The sequence below is a fragment of the Aquila chrysaetos genome, chromosome 20 (assembly GCF_900496995.4).
Source record: "Aquila chrysaetos chrysaetos chromosome 20, bAquChr1.4, whole genome shotgun sequence".
In the NCBI taxonomy this organism is placed as follows: domain Eukaryota; kingdom Metazoa; phylum Chordata; class Aves; order Accipitriformes; family Accipitridae; genus Aquila; species Aquila chrysaetos.
Window position 1 is genome coordinate 1425797 of NC_044023.1, and position 17320 is coordinate 1443116.

The window sequence follows — 17320 nt, forward strand, 5'->3', positions numbered from 1 at the left end:
AAGTGTTTACCATATTAAACCACTGAAACCTCTATAGGTTCATGTTCACGTGACATTTAGCCATGAGAAATTCCTTTCATGTACGAAATACATAGTAGAAACAGTACTGTCTGGAGCGCTGGAGTATCACTGGCCATTTTTTTATTTTAGTATTTCCTTAACTATCAGCACAGCTCAGTTTCAGCTACTCTATTACCAGAAAATGGATTGGGAACAGTGTTAACCACATTCTCTTGTTTCTTCTTCACAAACCTACTCTTCACAGACCAGATAAATGAGTTGTTGGTTCAAAGAAGATTCAGAACATTCCTGCTTTAGGGAAAGAGTTAATGAGTTAAGATCAGTGAAATGACATCAATGTATTAACTGATGTGGGTCTTTAATTGCGACACAGTGTTAGCAAAAAGCAGGATTCATACTTGTACAGCCGATGTAAATGCCACACAGATAAACGCTGCTCTATTATGATAAAACACATATTAATTATGAGATTATGGGTCAGATGAGATTTCATCTAGCCTAACATCCTATCTCTGATACAGCCACTGGTACAAGCTCTGGGGTTATTTTTACATCTGGCTATCAATTGACTAAGGATTTCCCGTAACTTGTTTTATTTGAAGTTCATTCACCTAGTTACTACACGTGATCTCTTTTAGGTAGTCCCAGTTCCCATCCTGAAGTTAGTGTTGTTGGTCACTACACAGAGGTAGGCCAAGTTGGCACAGGAATGTCCAGAGACATCGAGATACATCAATAAGTAGCTTTAACGTTTAAGTTTTTACCACTTGAAAACCCCAACATGGCATATGGGAACAACAGACACCTCAATCTGCAACCTCTGTATAAACAATCTACAACCTCAGCAGACACGGGAGGCTTCACTCATTTGCCTCAGCTGAAAAAAATCAATCCTTCAGTGCAGTGATGGTCACTTGTATAACCCAAGTATTTATAGAAAACTATCCTGGCTGAACAGTAACTGATTTTTACACTTAGTATCTATCTTCTACTTTTAAAAATCTTTAGATACTGAGTTGAATTAGTGGCAGAGTCTTGGGAACTTGCATTACTTGCAGGCATTCTGGCACACAAAACAGTGCACTTGAGGTTTGGATACGTGCACAGTGACCAGCTCCGCATGCTGGCACATCTCCCAGTGGGAGCAGTAAGTTTTTGTCTATGCTTTCAAGGTTCTGAGGCCACGGATTTGAATACTTTTTCACATGAAATGTTTTCTTTACACACAATATTTACAGGTGGTTTTAAATCTTTAAAACAGGGACACAACTGAAATTTTGAAAGTAAAACAACTGAACTCCTGATCTCTATTCTTTTAAATCCCAATAGATTCACAGGGACTGAAACATTTAGGATCTGGCTTTTTCATCTAAACCCAGCCTCAGATGTGCAGGTGCAACTCATTTATGTATTGGATTTGCACCTACTTAGGCCAAGGCTGGAATTTTTTAATCTGTCTTTACTTCATAGACATGAAGTAAAGTTGGTATGTGTCAGTTATGTCATGCCAGATCCCAGGGCGGGGAGGGATTTTAATCTCCCAGTAACTTCAGAAAGGTGCAATGATACTAACTTTGATAAAACCGATTATGCCAAGCTTTTTTAATGCTGAAAATGTTGGGATCACTCTTAGAGAAATCCATCTGTCTTATGTTGCACCGTGTGAGTCTCAGATAACTTTACCTGCATCCCTCCCTAAGGCTTGTTTCAGACTACGGGGGAGGAGAGAGAGATGGGATGAATTGCAGCGAGTGTAAAACGTTGTCCACGTTACTCTGCACCCATTCTTCTTTTCTTGCTGTGCAGTTTGAATCTGGCACCCTCAGTCAGACCTGATGCTACTGATACCAGCAGCATTATCAAGGCATATGATCCCCCCTCCAGCTGAATATAGACATCAGAACCAGCAGCCATTCATATCAAACAATAAATGCATGATATAATGATATGGATAATCACTGCACTTAGCACTTGCCAAATGGAAGACAAACTCTGCCCTTCTATTTATCTGCAACTCCACAGATGTGCATAGAACTGGGAAACAAAAATTTGTGCTCTCCTCATGGAAGATGAAAAGAAACCTTAAAAGTCTTTTATTTAGATTAGATTTTGTGGAAAGGGAGGGGGAAATCCTTCTTTCTAATTTGCCGTGACTTATTGCCAGTCTACCAATAATTTATAGAATGAATGAAACAATTCCCAGTCTCCTGGACATCCCACGAACTGTACAATCATTTGATTTCTTCTAAAGGACTGCTCTTTTTGTTAATCAAAAATGCTCAGTTTTGCCTTACATACCTGCAAATATCACCATCCGTTCCACTTACAGGGATTTCTGTGCACTCCCCGTTGTCTATAGCCCACTGCTGTCCAGCTCCACAGCAGCTCTCAATCAATTCCTTTGTGGAACCTGTATAAAACATACACCCAGAATTTTTTGTATGGAATGGATTGGTTTTAGCTCTGTTTTCTTAATTGAGAAGATCTTTAAGATAAAAATAAGAAAAAGCTGAACTATTGTTTTCTTTTTTTTTCTTTCCACATTTCATTTGGTTATATACAAAAAAAGAGGCAACTGGTACCTGCAGTATCTTGACATAATCAATCACCTGGTAATGTCTTTTAGGCAGGAACAGCAGAAGCAAACTAGAGTTTTAAATACAATAAAAGACATAACTGGTTTGAAGACAACTCCAACTTTGACGTCTCTGAACAAAAAAACCCTGAAAAGTCATGCTTGGCCACTTAATGCAAGTGGATTTAATAAGTCATTATGCTGTTGTAACAGTGCATTCACTACCACTAGCTGGGCTAGCATGAAGGTGTCCAAGTTCACAACAAACGAAACACAGTACACAGAGTGTATACAAGCTTGGCATATGGCGCACACAAGCCTCAGTAGTTCTCTTATACCAAACTGTAAATATGAAGTTTCACTGATGAGTAACAACAAACTGAAACACGTTTCTTGTCACGGTCCCTTAAAGTTCTTAGTATTTAGCAAGGGTGCTTTTAGTAGGTTTGACATATGTAGCTTTAAGAAATTGTTTCCATAAGGCAGAATAAGAAATTTCACTCCTCAGAATTACCTAGAGTACATATACCTAGAGTGCTCTACAGTTGAATATGAGGGTTCAGCTGGTTTAAAACCATAATGAAAAGGGTTTGAGAGACATAACTCTGATTCTGCTAATGAGCTCATGTAAAACACTGGCAGTAAGATGTAGTAATGCTGCACTAGTTTTTACATTTTTCCTTGTGGATTTCCACTTCAGATGTAAATTTTCAGGTTACAGTGAAATACGACTTAAACTAGTGGATTTGCAATATACTGCATACCTACTGTATAGAACAGATTCAGGCCACATCAAACTGGGCAGAAACAGTATTTTTTGGAGTCTGTACAGAAGTTTACTTCATGATGGGACATTTGCCATGCTACTGGGGTGCAAACACCAAACACTAACATAAGCCAACTAAACCAATGCTGGAGTGCAAGGAGCCTGCTTCGTGGCAACAGCTGGCAAGTGCTGTGCTGTGTCATCAGGAAGATTTCTCCTGCGACTGCTCACGCAGTGGATGGGCTCCATCGAACAAAGCACGCGGTCTCCCCCTTACCAGCTAATGGGTCCGCAGCAGGGGCTGTCTGCTTTGGGAACAGTTACACAGATACCGGGTAAGAAAATGATTAAGAGATGCCATTTAATGAGACATGAGGTGCATTACAAATGCTTGAGTGCTGTGATTTCCCAGTATTGTTATACATTTCAACACACATCATAAAGATGGTATGTATATCAGACCACAGGGCTCTGCTTTCTCCACAAAGAGTCAATGGCCCTGTGCTGATGAGTTGGAGCAGCACCTGCTCTCTCCATTGGCTCATCAGCAGTGCTCCAGTTCCTTTTAAAGCCATTTATATGGATATAAGGAACATTTTGTGCATTTTATTCATACTTCCAGGCCAGCCTCTGGCATGGTTTGGTGTTACCATTAAGAGGAAAGAAGACGGAACCACCTCGAAGTTGAGTTGTAGGAGATGTGTGGGTGCAATGAAACTTCGGTAGCTCCACATCTGAGCATTCCTTGACCAACAACCAGCAACCCACACTGCAGAACAACATATTTTCAAGAACCCTCAACCAGTTTTTAGATAAATCCCACCTGAATCAGTTCTGCTTACAGCAGGAAGGGGGAACCTTTTTTTCTACAAGAATTTTAGGAAAAATGCCATTGCTGCAGAATGGCACTGCTGAAGGTGCAGCACTCTCCTGTGAAGGCTTGGCAACAAAGCTAAACATTTGAAAGCCAGCATCTGCTGGCCTGGCCTTGCACAACTTTGATCTGTCAGGGAATTGCATTCAGGTTGATAGGAGGGACTCTGCAATCATCCCATTTGAACTGAGAACCTTCTCCTCCTGCGTGTAAACAGCAGTGTTAGATGGCAGCTTCTCCAATAGGCCAGGTTTGATGAAAAAGTTAATAGAATCCTTTCTTTTGTCTGCATTTCGTATGTGGTACCAAGTAAAATAAATTTTCTTTACAAAATTGTAACACTTAACTACAAGTGAGACATTTTTAGACATGGCTACAATTCAAAACATCTGGGTATCCATGCTGCACAATTCAGAAGAAAGAGAGACAGCCTACGTTACCAGTACATTTCTGCTGTCATGTATTTACAGCAGTTGTTCTATGTTTCAAACAATAGTAGAAGAACTTCATATAGGGTCTTGTAGAGCTAAGTAGTCATTAGATATCAAGGGTAAGTGAAGTGTAGCGCTGTCTTCAATGTTAAAATATATTGGCACTTACACAAACAATACAAACCTCCTCAGCAGAGGACTATTCCTTTATACTTGTTACAGTTAATTTAGGAGATAATATTACATTTTGGAAACTGGAAAGTTCTCATCACCAGCATGGCTTGCTTTATAAAAAGCAACTAGAAAAATTAAACACACACAAAATATACTGCTTGCGATCATGAAATGTCTGCTCACGAGAAAACAACTTTAAGAAACTGTATCTAACAGGAGGGAAAAAGAGGAGCAGAAAGAAAGAACACACGTCCCATTACTGATCGAGATCTTGCAGGAGAAAAATTACCAAATTCCATTTCCTTCTGTGTTCTTTGAACCCCGATAGGGTTCATTTCACACACTCTATAGCAGTGCCTTAACAGACCCGAGTTTGATTTGGCTGAGCAGTGTTGGACCACTCCAGTAGCCAGATGAAACACAGTTTGGGGGATAGTCTTGCAATACGATTAAGCCATGGTAACCAAGGATAGGTAGGGCTGCCTCTGCCAAGCCTGAGCCACCTGCAGAGGTGAGAAGGGCTCCATGGGGGCTGCTGCCTCACGCGCTACTCCCAGCTGTGCAGCGGTACCACAGGAACTTCATTTCCAACACAGACCCCGTGTTCGTGGGCAGATGGGAGCATTAAGCATTTCCAAACCACAGTACCTGGTGAAAATATTTCCACTTTTTAATTACATTTTTCACTGAAAAGAGAAAATGGTCTGTGGAAAAATACCTTCTTCATTGCTAATTCAGATGGCTGGGTGAGGGGAGGACATTACAGCAAGCAACAAGACATGGCTTCTCACAGCTGCAGCCATGTGTGCCCAAACCAGCAGCAACCTTGTGGCCCAGAGCACCAAACCCTGCGTCACCCACCACCTGACTGCCATCCTGCCCCAGCCCTTCTGCATTTTTTGTTAGTGCACCAATTAACAGTAACTCCAAAAAAGTAGTAACAGTTTTGACAGCTGACACTAAGAGGGAGAGTTGGGCTTCCAGGAAAAAAAACCATCCTTTTTGTGCCCACAAACTCCAGTTGCGCAACTCCATTAGGTTACAAAGAGAAGGGGAGAGGCCTTACGGCAAGTGAATGCCACAGAAGAATAGTGTGCACAGTAAGGACTGCAGATGAGATCCTGGCACAGCCAGCCTCATCTCTACCCTAAGTCCTTATTTACATGTTGGAAAAAAAAGGAGCAAGGGGGAAAAGACGGTGCACTTCACACCTTTGTAAAGTTTACTTTGTTTTCTTTTAAGGCTTCGAGGAGAGTCAACCCAAACCAGACTTGAAGCCAATGCATCCTCACCCTGTGCAGTCCAGCTGCAGAGGGGTTTTGATGACCAAAGCCATTTCTATCCTCCCACATTGCCACATTCATGCTCACATACAAGGGCACATAGCACCATAACAAACTGCAACTGGACTTCAGTCTATGCAATGCTTTCATGTTATGCAGCATGTTAACAATGTTAAAATTTTCTTGAGTCTTGAAAGCTGTATTATGTGTGAGAGTTGCTATATGACATGAGAGGGATGATATACGCAGTTAAACTAGGCCAGAAATACACCTGGTACCAGATAATTACAAAACATTGCTATAAAACAGTTTTTCTACATAGTTTTAATTCAGTCACTTTGTAGAAACTCCATTCATCTTACCAGGGGCTGAAGCAACTTTGTTGCTACAGTATTGCTAGGTTTAAAACACAAGAATACAGTAGAATTTACTAATCTATATTGCAGTAATCTACATGATTTACAATTCAAATAAAAATGAATTACTCATTCCTCACTAAAGATTCAATATCAGATTGCTGTACTGAAGTGCCACACTATTAAGCAGTCATATTTTCAAAATATATGGCCTTTTGTTATGATCTTATGAATAATTAAATCTAGAATGCACTTATAATAAAATGAACAAACTATTGCATTTTATCTCAATCAGGAATTAGAAAAACTGAATAATTCATAATAGGACTCACACTCATTAGGAAGGATTTATGATATTTTGATTATACATTAGCAAGAACAAATATATACAACCAGATACATGCACAAGACTGAAGGTCACAGCTTCTACGCTGGATGGAGACTTTAAGCTATATGTATAACAGACTTCGAAATACTTAAGCATTCAAACAGAGCTTTATTTATTTGGGGCTTTCATGATATTAGCAGATTTAGAAGTAGATTTGGATCTGCTCATGGAAAACAAAGTCATTCTATTTGAGAACACTATAATCCTGAGTATCTGTTATACTGTGTACATTTTTGATACTTCATAGAGTCATTTAACAAGATACCTGTTAACAGATAATTTGCTATTTATGAATTTCTTCACTAGGACAAAAAACGTATTTTATTTCAGGCTGTACTATAAAACAGCATCATGTCTCCTCACTCGTTTTCAATTTAGTAACTTATCTCCTACAATTATCAATCTACATCACTCTAAAGATATGAACTAAAGTACATTTTGGCCTAATCTCAAAAGTTTGTGTATTGTCTTTTAGAGACATTTAGAATTCACTTCAAACATTTAAAGAAACATTTTCCCCCCAGAGAATTTTAACTCATCCTTGACTGTGCCTTAAAACATCATGTCTCAATACTTGGTCCAAACCTGACTAGCGGTGGGATGGCCTCTCACTGATTCAGGGTCACATCAAGTTTTTCCATAGCCACATGATATCCATGCAGCTTTTACATGCTGCTATGCAGGAATTTCATTTTTCAGCTAGAAAAATCTGGTGGGGGTGGGGGGGGAGTGTGTATGTATCTTAAAAAGTTTAGCTGAAGCTCAGACATTACACTGACGAAAACACACAGTTAAAGGCTACTGAATTATTTTGCCCCACTCACACAGGAAACCATAAGTTTATTAGAATAACAAAGGAGACAAAAGGGATTTTCAAAAACCCTTCTCCCCTTCCCCCCCGACAGCGTTCACAAATTATGGTTTGAGAGTGATAAAACGTCAGCCAGCTCTATGACCAGTCAAGAAGCAATAGAATATTTCAGTTTCTTGCCAGAGCTTTTTTAACATTAAAGTTTCACTGATTTCAGCTTCACCTGAATTTCCACTCAGAACATTTAAGAGGTTTAACACCTCTGATTTCACTGCTTACTGCTGTTCTCACTTTAGTTTTGCAGCTCTGCAGAACATTTGCATCCATCCTGTTGTGCAAATACCCATTCTTTGAGCAAATGTATTGGCTCACTGACTGAGCTATTAGGCATGTTTTATCCACCATTCACCTGTCCTAAATGTTTATTTTGTCTAAGCAGAACAGAGACAGACAAACCTTAAGACTTCAGCACTTCTCACGCGGTGCAAGCAGTGAGCACTGACCCCTCACACTAACCAATCCATCCAAGCCTTCCACCCACAAGTAGCAAGCGATGGGTTAAATCTTGGCCATTAGCTTTAACACTACCAAGATTTCATTCAGTTAAAATAAACAATTATTTTTATTTCTATTAAAATTATTATAGGAGCCATGATGCATTAAAGAGATAAAGACAGTAATTTTTATCTACAGAGAGACTCATGTAGGCAGACATAGTGCAGGGGCTTGGATATAACCATTTGAGCCAAGATATAGGTAAAGTTCAAAACTTACATTACTCCCAAATAAGATTACCTATTATAGCCAGGGAAAGTAGGCACACCATGTTCCAGATGAAGCATGAATCACCAGGAAGATTGGCACTTCAGAGGCTGCGTGACGTTGTCAGCCCCAGGCAGCTACATCTCTTCACTGCTGGCTTTAATTTAAGCTGTTAATTGCTGGATCAGCACTCACATGCAAAAGAGGCAATGTTCATACCTCCAAAACTGAGCTGAGCTCTTGTTCTTATGATGAAGCATGCTATTCAGTTCCTATACCCGAGGAAAATAATTTATCTTCCTCAAAACTATAGTAGTTACTTTTTGGGCTGGGGGAGGCGAACTAAAAAACAACAAACAACCCAGGATCTTGCAAGGAAATGAGTTTGTGCACTAAGATTAATGTTGATGTGGAACCTTCTAGAAATGAGGCACTCCATTAAGATGCATCTTCATTTTGAGGATCTCATTGCTCATCCACATGGGAAGCTGACAGCCATGGCTCTCAAGCTATAACATAATTTTGAAAAAAGTCACTGCACAAACTGCCCAAGTCCTGAGCCGGCATAAATCAGCCACCCCACCGAGCTCGGTGGAGTGGCCTGGCAGCCCAGCATCACCTGCATGAAGGCAGCAGCAGCAGCCACCTGCAACACATCAGGTTAACGAACCAGCCTCTGAGAGCAGTTAATGAGTCTCCCCAGCAACACCTGTGGCAGAGTATGACTTCCCAAGTAGCAAAACATGAAGAATCACTCCTGAGGTACTAGAGTACACTAGCATTTTTCACACCTCAAAAGAAAGCTGTTATTTGGTATAAAAGTTGATCCAGTGGTATAGGTTGCTTTCACCTGTGGCAACCACCCTCACCCACCAGAAATGAGCGGAGAAAGCACAGAAATGGTACAGAGCAGAACAGGAGCAGTTTCCACCACCTTTCCATGAGCACACATGGTCAAGGAAGGGATCAAAGCAGAGTGCTGCTTTTCCTGTCTAGTCAAGTGCTTATGACTTGTTTCACACTCCCTTATAAAGAAAAAAAAAAGCACCTTGAAAATATGTTTATAGTTTTACATATGTCTATCTTTCCTTTTAAAGGAAGGGGTATACAGACCTGCAATGCACCCAGCACATATATTTCCTGAGAATTATTTGCTCACACTGGAGAAAGAGGTATTGCATTTCCTTATCAAATACCTGCCTGAGAACACAAAACCATATATTATGGCAAATAACGAAGAACTTCTTCACAGAACAACGATTAACTAGATAGAGTTCTTCAAATACTGAAAAATACCTGTTTCCAGTGGGTCTTTTTTTCTGCTCCAATCTCTTCATCATTTAAAGCTTTAATAAATTAAAAAAAAAAAAAAGTCCTGTAGCTTTACCCCTTAACAGGTTGTCATTTCTTATCTTATCAACAGTCTGAGAGGCTTTATTAAATTCCCTCATTGAATTTCACCATTTGGTTGTGCAGTGTAACATGTTCTTAACTTGATTTATCTGAGATGGCTAGGAAGACATTTTAATGAGTAAAGGTAAAGAGGAGAAGAACATTTATCTTGGCAAAGATAGGGGAGGGGAGAGTGACAACACAGCCCCAAAGCCAGCTGCTTTCACTTGAAACTGAACTATCACTTACGTCATTAGGACTGGTTAAGCTTTCTTCAGGACCTGTTCCCAGATAAATTAGCGTATGGTTTATTCTGTGCAGGTTACTGCAGGCTCCTCAAAGTGCCTCAGTGTTCAGGAGCACATTTGACCCTAAATCTTACTGAAATGAGAGTGGTGCTCATGTGTTTCCATGATCAAATCCTCAGTTAGCTCATTGCTGGGGAAGGGGCTTTAACCCACATGCACTCATTAGACTTTTAGGCTCCTCTCGTTGGAAATAACGAAAAAGCAGATTGCAGGAGAAATATAGCCTGAGCTGACAGTTCAACACACATCGCATGGCTTCAATCCAGTACCTAATCCTCTCCTCTTCTCCATCATCCTCTTCCATTCCTACTGGACTCAATTTGCCATGCCATCACCACAGTAATGTGAGGTCCATCACACTTGCAGCAACCTGCCTTCATTTTAAACTTCATACAGAAAAGCGTTTTTCTACGCTGTCCTACTTCCTCTGAAGTCACCTGCGTCTCTTTAGAAATCCATCCCACCATTCATCCAGGACAAGTTCCTGTTATATTGCCTTCACTCCTTGGGAGGCATCTGCTTTCCATTTCAACCTGAAAACTCTCTGTTTCCTACATTATTCTTTTTTTCATAAATTCCTTATGCTGGCTTGCTTGGCAAAATATAAAGAGTTGTGTCTGCCCAAAGGCACAATGAAAAACTGGATAAAACAAACTGAATGTTCTCATTTTACTATGCACTGTACAATAGAGACATACATCAACATAACCTCAGCCAGGATTGTTTGGCAGATTTTGTTCAATGTGTGAATGAATAGCAACCTTATATTCCCTCTGGCTTTAGTTCTGGATAATCCTTGTAAGTCAAAACTTGTATTACCTGTGCCAGAGGTCAGATAATTTAGACTATGTTTGGTCTTTAACGTTTCCATGACAGCACCCTTTATTAGCTCCAGGTTGGAAGAAGGGGGGACAACTAAATAAATTCTTTGACCTTTTTCACCAACTAAAAACCTAAGCAATTTCTCTTCCTGCCTTTTAAAAATTTGGCTCATTTGGGTCTATCCTTCTGTCACTGAGTTTAAAGTGAAACAGTTCATACACAATCATCCTTCTATTAGCTACAATAATAACTCAAAGTAGGCATAATGTTTCTTGCCCTTCAGCATAGTCTTGGCCGTATTTTCCTCCTCAACTTTCCTTCCTCAGATATTGCACAGAGTATATTTATGCTGTCTATTAACTTTCAAAAGAGCTGAGGCTTTGGAAAGCCTGGTTCTGATTATCCTTGTAATTCCTGCCTAAAGAATTTTATCTTGGGGGGGAGCATGCTCTTTGCATGCTCCTTTTTGTGGCTAGGTAGGCTCCTTTCTTCAGAGACAGCATTTCCACCAGCCCTGTTTCATTTTAAAGTTAAAATTAAGAGGCATAGTGCTTATAGGGGAATGTATTCATGGACTGTCTGTCAGAGCACTTGGGAAATTTAGGCAGGATCACTGAATCTGATGCAACTCAAGCATTTAGTAACACAAGCTCTTTCAGTATGTTCTTAGCCAGTTACAAATTGAGCTGAGGTTGTAATGGTAATTAAATTACAGAAATAATATTCCTTTTTTTTTTAAAAAAAAAAAAAGGGCAAACAAACATAAAGAGGCAAATGGATGTGTGTGTAAGGCCTTAAATTTAGCTTACGTGCTCCCCCTACTTCTGTGTGTTCATCTACAGAAAAAAATCCATTAGTTTCACTGTGAAACTAATTTCAGACCTACACACTGCAATACTAGGGACAGCTATCCATCAAGACACGTTGCTGCTTTAAATTTAAGAGTGTAGCAGTGAAAAAGGTCTTAGTTTTGGACTGGGAACGTTGAACGAGGACAAGCCAAGCTATGGTGCCATTTTGGAGTTCAATGGCTTAACAACGCTAGACACCTTAATCATGCAATCCATGTAAATACATAATTTGATCTCCTACCAATCACAGTAGAAATTGTACTTTTGTTTAAAGTCACAAAGGAGGATTGTACATTTGTATATGAATCGAATCATCTTCACTGGGGCACAGGTTACAGGTTTAGACACCGCAAACACACTGGCAGAGCTAACACACAAGAGGGAACTGGCTACGAATAGTCAGAGGAAGCCAACCCCAAAGTTCACTCATCTTTCAGGTTGCAGTTGTGAGATTTCAGGTATTTGAGTTTTGCAACTTTAGTAACTGAAAAAAAAAAATCCCAAACAGATGACCAGTGCTTAATCTGCTTCGATCAGTACAACCGCATCCAGCATAGACTAAAAATACACACTCTTAGCTGCACTCTAGGAGAGCCCATCCAGAAATTGTTCACAGAAAAACTCATGAATCATTTGGGGGGAAAAAAAAGGCCAAGATTTTCTTTCTCTTCATGACCAATTCATGTAAAGTACAAAAACAGTAAAATTCATCAGAGAAGTTATTCACTGTGAAATGAACGCTCATCTCTGTTCAGAATATTACTGAAACAAACTGGGAAAATTTACTCACTGACTCATCCCCAGCTGCTGGTGTCAGCTTGTTTTCTCTGCTACATTTCTCAACACAACTTTCAAAGTAACTTAATACAGTACGTTAACAGAAGCAGCAGCCCTAGCCAAACACTCTTGCACACCTTGAAAACGTAAGGGAAAGATAAGATTACACAATAGCATCAGTCAGTGAGCCGCAGCACGCCCCAGGAGCCTGACGTGTTCCTGGTGAAGTATGTGCCCTCCAGCTCTCTTTGGACAGGGCTGTGGATTGCTGACCAAAAAACTCTGAACATCAGAGGAAGGAAACCTCTGAGTTTTACTGAGTTTCTAATTAGTGCACAGGGATGCTTAAACTGAACAGAAAAGTTGTTGTAGGGCTCCAGCTCTCCTTATTTGGGTATCCTACTGTACTTCTTGCTAGTTCTTGTCAGGTTTATAATCATAAATTACATTGTTTATTTATTTTATGATGTTCTGAAGAGGTCTCTCATTTCCTTTGGCTTTTCTTTCTGAAGTTCTGCAATCAGTGTTTGTGCAAGAATTTCAGCAATAATGATTGCAGCCCAGGGCATTTCCTGGATTAATGACAGGCTGGAAGAGTTGATGGCCCACAGTTCTGCCTTGATCCATTAACCCCAAGAAGGTTTAAATTCTCCAGGAAGCACCCACTGCCAGAGCAGTTATTGTGAAGGAAATTCAGTGGGATACTTTAGTCAACAGCAAGAAAACAAACTTCCTTTTATCCCTCACAAATGTAGGAGAAATATTAATTTGAATGGGCTGATAATGATGTTTAGAGTGTTCCAGGGGAATTTAGCAGATGCTAGCAGGAAGCACAGCAGGAAATTTCTCTTTTGCCATGCAGTATGCAACAGAACCAGAGCTGTTTGGAACAAGGTTTTTCAATTCCCTAAGAAATTAATGATTTGGGGTGGAAATTAGGAAAATGGAGTTTTTAACTTCTAAATGAAGCACCTTGTTTGATACTGTTACTGTGGTTTCATACAGGAGCTACTGGGTGACTCATTTTGCTCATTTCCACTTCAGACTTTACCTCCAGCTCAAACTATCTGGTGTCCCATGGTACAGCTCAGTGTAACCCCACTGGAGCCTTTGGCCATGATATACCAAGAGAAATACAACGGCATTAAGTGTTTAATTCCCTAATTCCTTCCTGTCAAAAATCTACACCACTCAGATCACACACAAAATTCATAGGTTTTGTTTCAACTCCATGTTCCTATTTAAAAGTAGCAAGTCATGCTCACATGTGTTCATCAAGATTAACAATACTATTGTATACTTGCAAGCACTGTCACTGAAGTCACCTTCAAATAAGGCAACAATTTGTAAATTATTGTAAACTATGGCAGAAGTGGATGTTTTCACCTAAAGCTAGTGTTTGAACCAGTGCCCATGGAAGCCTACAGGCCCGGTCTGCTCCTTTACTAAAAAACTAAAGCACAAAGTCTTTGAATATGTAGCATAACTATGAACATGTTTATATTTAGGCAAGTCCTTAGTTCAGTAGCATTGATAAAACTTAGACATGTGCTGAAGTCCTTTGCTGACTCAAGTCCCATGAGGCGCAGTGAGATCAAGTAAGACAGTGCTTCCTACAGGGAACGTTGAACAAGTAACATCTGTCTCCTACAAAGTATGAAATAATCATAAGGATGTTGTGAATAGATTAGCATTTCATTAGCTGACAGCTTGTATCTGTCTCTACAGAAACTATTTCTTCAGCAATCTCAGCATTTTATGCTTTTTGTAAGCTCCAGATATAGTCGCAATACTTTTCTTTCTCAAGCTCTTGTGTATACACCACTCGAAACAAGCACAAACACAACTGGAAACACAGACCAGTAGTCCAGCTTAGCCATGCACTCCATACCCAGCTAGGAAGGAGATCTCTCTCTCTCATCCTGACCAGCCAGACTGTGGCCCACTGCAGCACTGGGGCAGGCTCCACAACCCCGCATGCAGCACCTGAAACAGGCGCAAGTTAAATCTCAGCTGGAATTCAATCTCCTGCAATGGACTCTGGCTACACTTCCTACTCGGAAACTACAGACTGCAGCCAATTTTAAAGGAATTTACATTCCTGAACATATTTTACTTTGGAACCAGAGATGAAGAGAAAGAAGAGAGACTGACTTGTGAAAAGCTCCAACTCTGTAATTTAAATGTGTTTTGGAGCATTTGGGATAAGGCGACAAATTCTAATGAAGGGCGGAGGAGTCTCTTCATCTCTCTCACAAAGGCTCATTACAGTTACTTACTGCTGGAGACAGCTGAAACAGAGTAAAAAAAAAATATTAAAAGAGGCAGAGCTTTACATACCACTTCATCAATATGTTTCCAAAAACCAGGTTTTATTATTTTTATGTAAATAAGTAGAGTCCACTGCTCATGTTCTTTCTTTTTTAATATTCAACCACCAACTGGGAAAGCAATGTCCATTCACACACATCACCTGTTCAGGCTGAGGAAACAGAAGCTAGATAAGGGAGGAGATGATGGAGAACAGAAGTGACTGAAAAACAGAGCAGGGAAGCGGTTTTAGTGCTTCCTTTTTAAAGACCAAATTGTAATTGAATGATCAAAGTATCCGGATGGTTCAATTCTGAAATTTCTTATCCAGGTTTCTAGTTCAAGTCAGCCTACTAATAGCTAGTGATAGGCATACAGTCTTAGTTCTGTACTGGAGGCTGTTGATAATAAGACCCATACAAAGCACTTTGTGGTGATAGAAACCTCTTGGAGGAGCACATAAGAAAAGAACTAAATGTCTATATACTTAAAGCCAGGAAAGTCTGGACGTAGCTGCAAAAAGAAAATAACTTGCCGAGTAATCATCCATGAAGTAGGGATCCAAGTGGTTGAAACACCAGGCTCTTGGTGGCTGAGAGGTTTTGGAGCACCACCAAATTGTACAGGCCCACGTAGACAAGCACAGTGCTTAGGAAGGCTAAGGTCCTTTATTCTCAGAATTTTAGTTGTAAGCTTGACAACCATGCTCCATTAGCTGAGCTTGCCAATACCTTCAAATGGAACAGTGTTTGTTTACAATCTTAGGCTACAAAATGTTGATGCAGTCAAGCTTTTTAATGTTCGCATGTGTTTAAAATTAAAGTTTTTCTCTCATCCCTCTTGAGTTCTCCGTGGTCTATTAATTTCTAAGGAAAATGAGCAAAATCCTTGCATCTTCACTGAGAAAGGATCAGCCCATATTTCCTGGAGTACGGAAAAATACATTCACAGCCCAATAAAGCATAAATTTTATCTTCATGTACAAGGTAATTACTTCATACAGAGCTGCTTGCATGCTGAAGAGCTACAAACACAAGCACAATTCTGCTAACTACTGACACATCATTAAAAGCATTGTTTACATAGTCTGCATTCAGTCTAGAGGTGGCTTCACAGACTGAACTGTCTGAAGTGTGTCGTTACCACCTCAACCGTGTTTCAATAATCCAGCTGCATGTCCACCCTTGAAATCAAAGGGATATATTTATATCCTGCACAGAGACCAAAATCACCAGGCAGATTTTGTTTTTTTCAGTGCTTTTTTCTTCCTATGTCAGTACACTTCATGAAAAACAGATTCTTTAAATAAGGTCAGAGAGTACTGAGAAGACGAGTGAAAGATGAACTCACCCGCTCTTGGTTTTTCAATAGATCCAGGCCAAGAGGAGAAATATCTTAGTGTTATCTATGCACATTGGCTGTACTAGTTATAAACACTGACATCATTCTGTTAAAGGGACTGTAATGTAGATTTTTAATTCTGTGGCAGATTTAATCTAATTTACTTTGTTATTTATGTACACAAAGGTAAATCGGCACAAAATAGGTCTTTTATAAACTACTCCATAGAAGCAGGATTGTACGCATAATATTTGGTCCCTCCAGCAATTTTAAAATTTTGACTTCTCGCTGAGATCTACTTTGTTTTTATTTGGATTTGCCAATTACACCTTTCTATGCTGTATCTGCAGTCTCAAATGGATGTGAAATGGATCTTTAAAAGCAAAATACAACACTAGGGAGCATCCACAGGCAACCTGTAGATCTCGGTAAAGCGCCAGTGGCATCCCCTCATTTTCTTCCCCTCACCTTCCTCATCAGATGCAGTTTCTTCCTATAAACCTCCAAAAAAAGCCTCTCTTCCTGAGAAAGGCCTCTGACAAACCAAGTAGCACATCCCGCACGTCCCAGATGGGATCTTGGAGGCACGAAAGGTGGCAAGTTCCTGTGGGATGGACCCTCCTTACCTCCGCCAGGCTCCAGGTCACATTTAAACACACTAACTCTTAACCTCAGTACCTGACTAACTCATGCAAGGGGAAATCCTCTCTCTTACAGCACTAAACCACAAATGTTTTAAGACTTCAGAGATGAAACCTGATGTGATACAGACAGGAACTCCGGAATAATGTGCTTTCCGATGACACCTATGAGATGAGAGCTTTGGCATTTAGCACTAGCTGCATTTCTACAAGCTCCAGAAGTGGCTACGCCGCTTTCCACCCTCCATTGCTGCCATCACCGATAAACTGATCTAGACCTCAGTGGGAAGGAGAAAGGGAGCAACGTGCGGGACAATGCAGAACAGTACAGCATGTTCTTGGCAGTGGCTGGGCACCAGCCAGATCCCTCCCCCAGTAAGGAATGCATCCTTCTTAATCAAGGGAGAGGTTCAACTTTGAACTTGCTGCTTCTCCCA

General features: G+C 40.2%; 1 protein-coding gene across 3 annotated transcripts in view; it reads right to left on the bottom strand.

Annotated features, from left to right (window-relative positions):
* The window catches only part of FBLN2 (fibulin 2), a 109317-nt gene that overhangs the window by 35638 nt on the left and 56359 nt on the right, over positions 1–17320 (bottom strand). For all 3 annotated transcript variants that reach the window (XM_041118814.1, XM_029996267.2, XM_029996266.2), the window contains exon 3: positions 2320–2431. In XM_041118814.1, coding sequence (XP_040974748.1) covers positions 2320–2431 — 112 coding nt within the window. The remainder of the gene's footprint in view (positions 1–2319; positions 2432–17320) is intronic.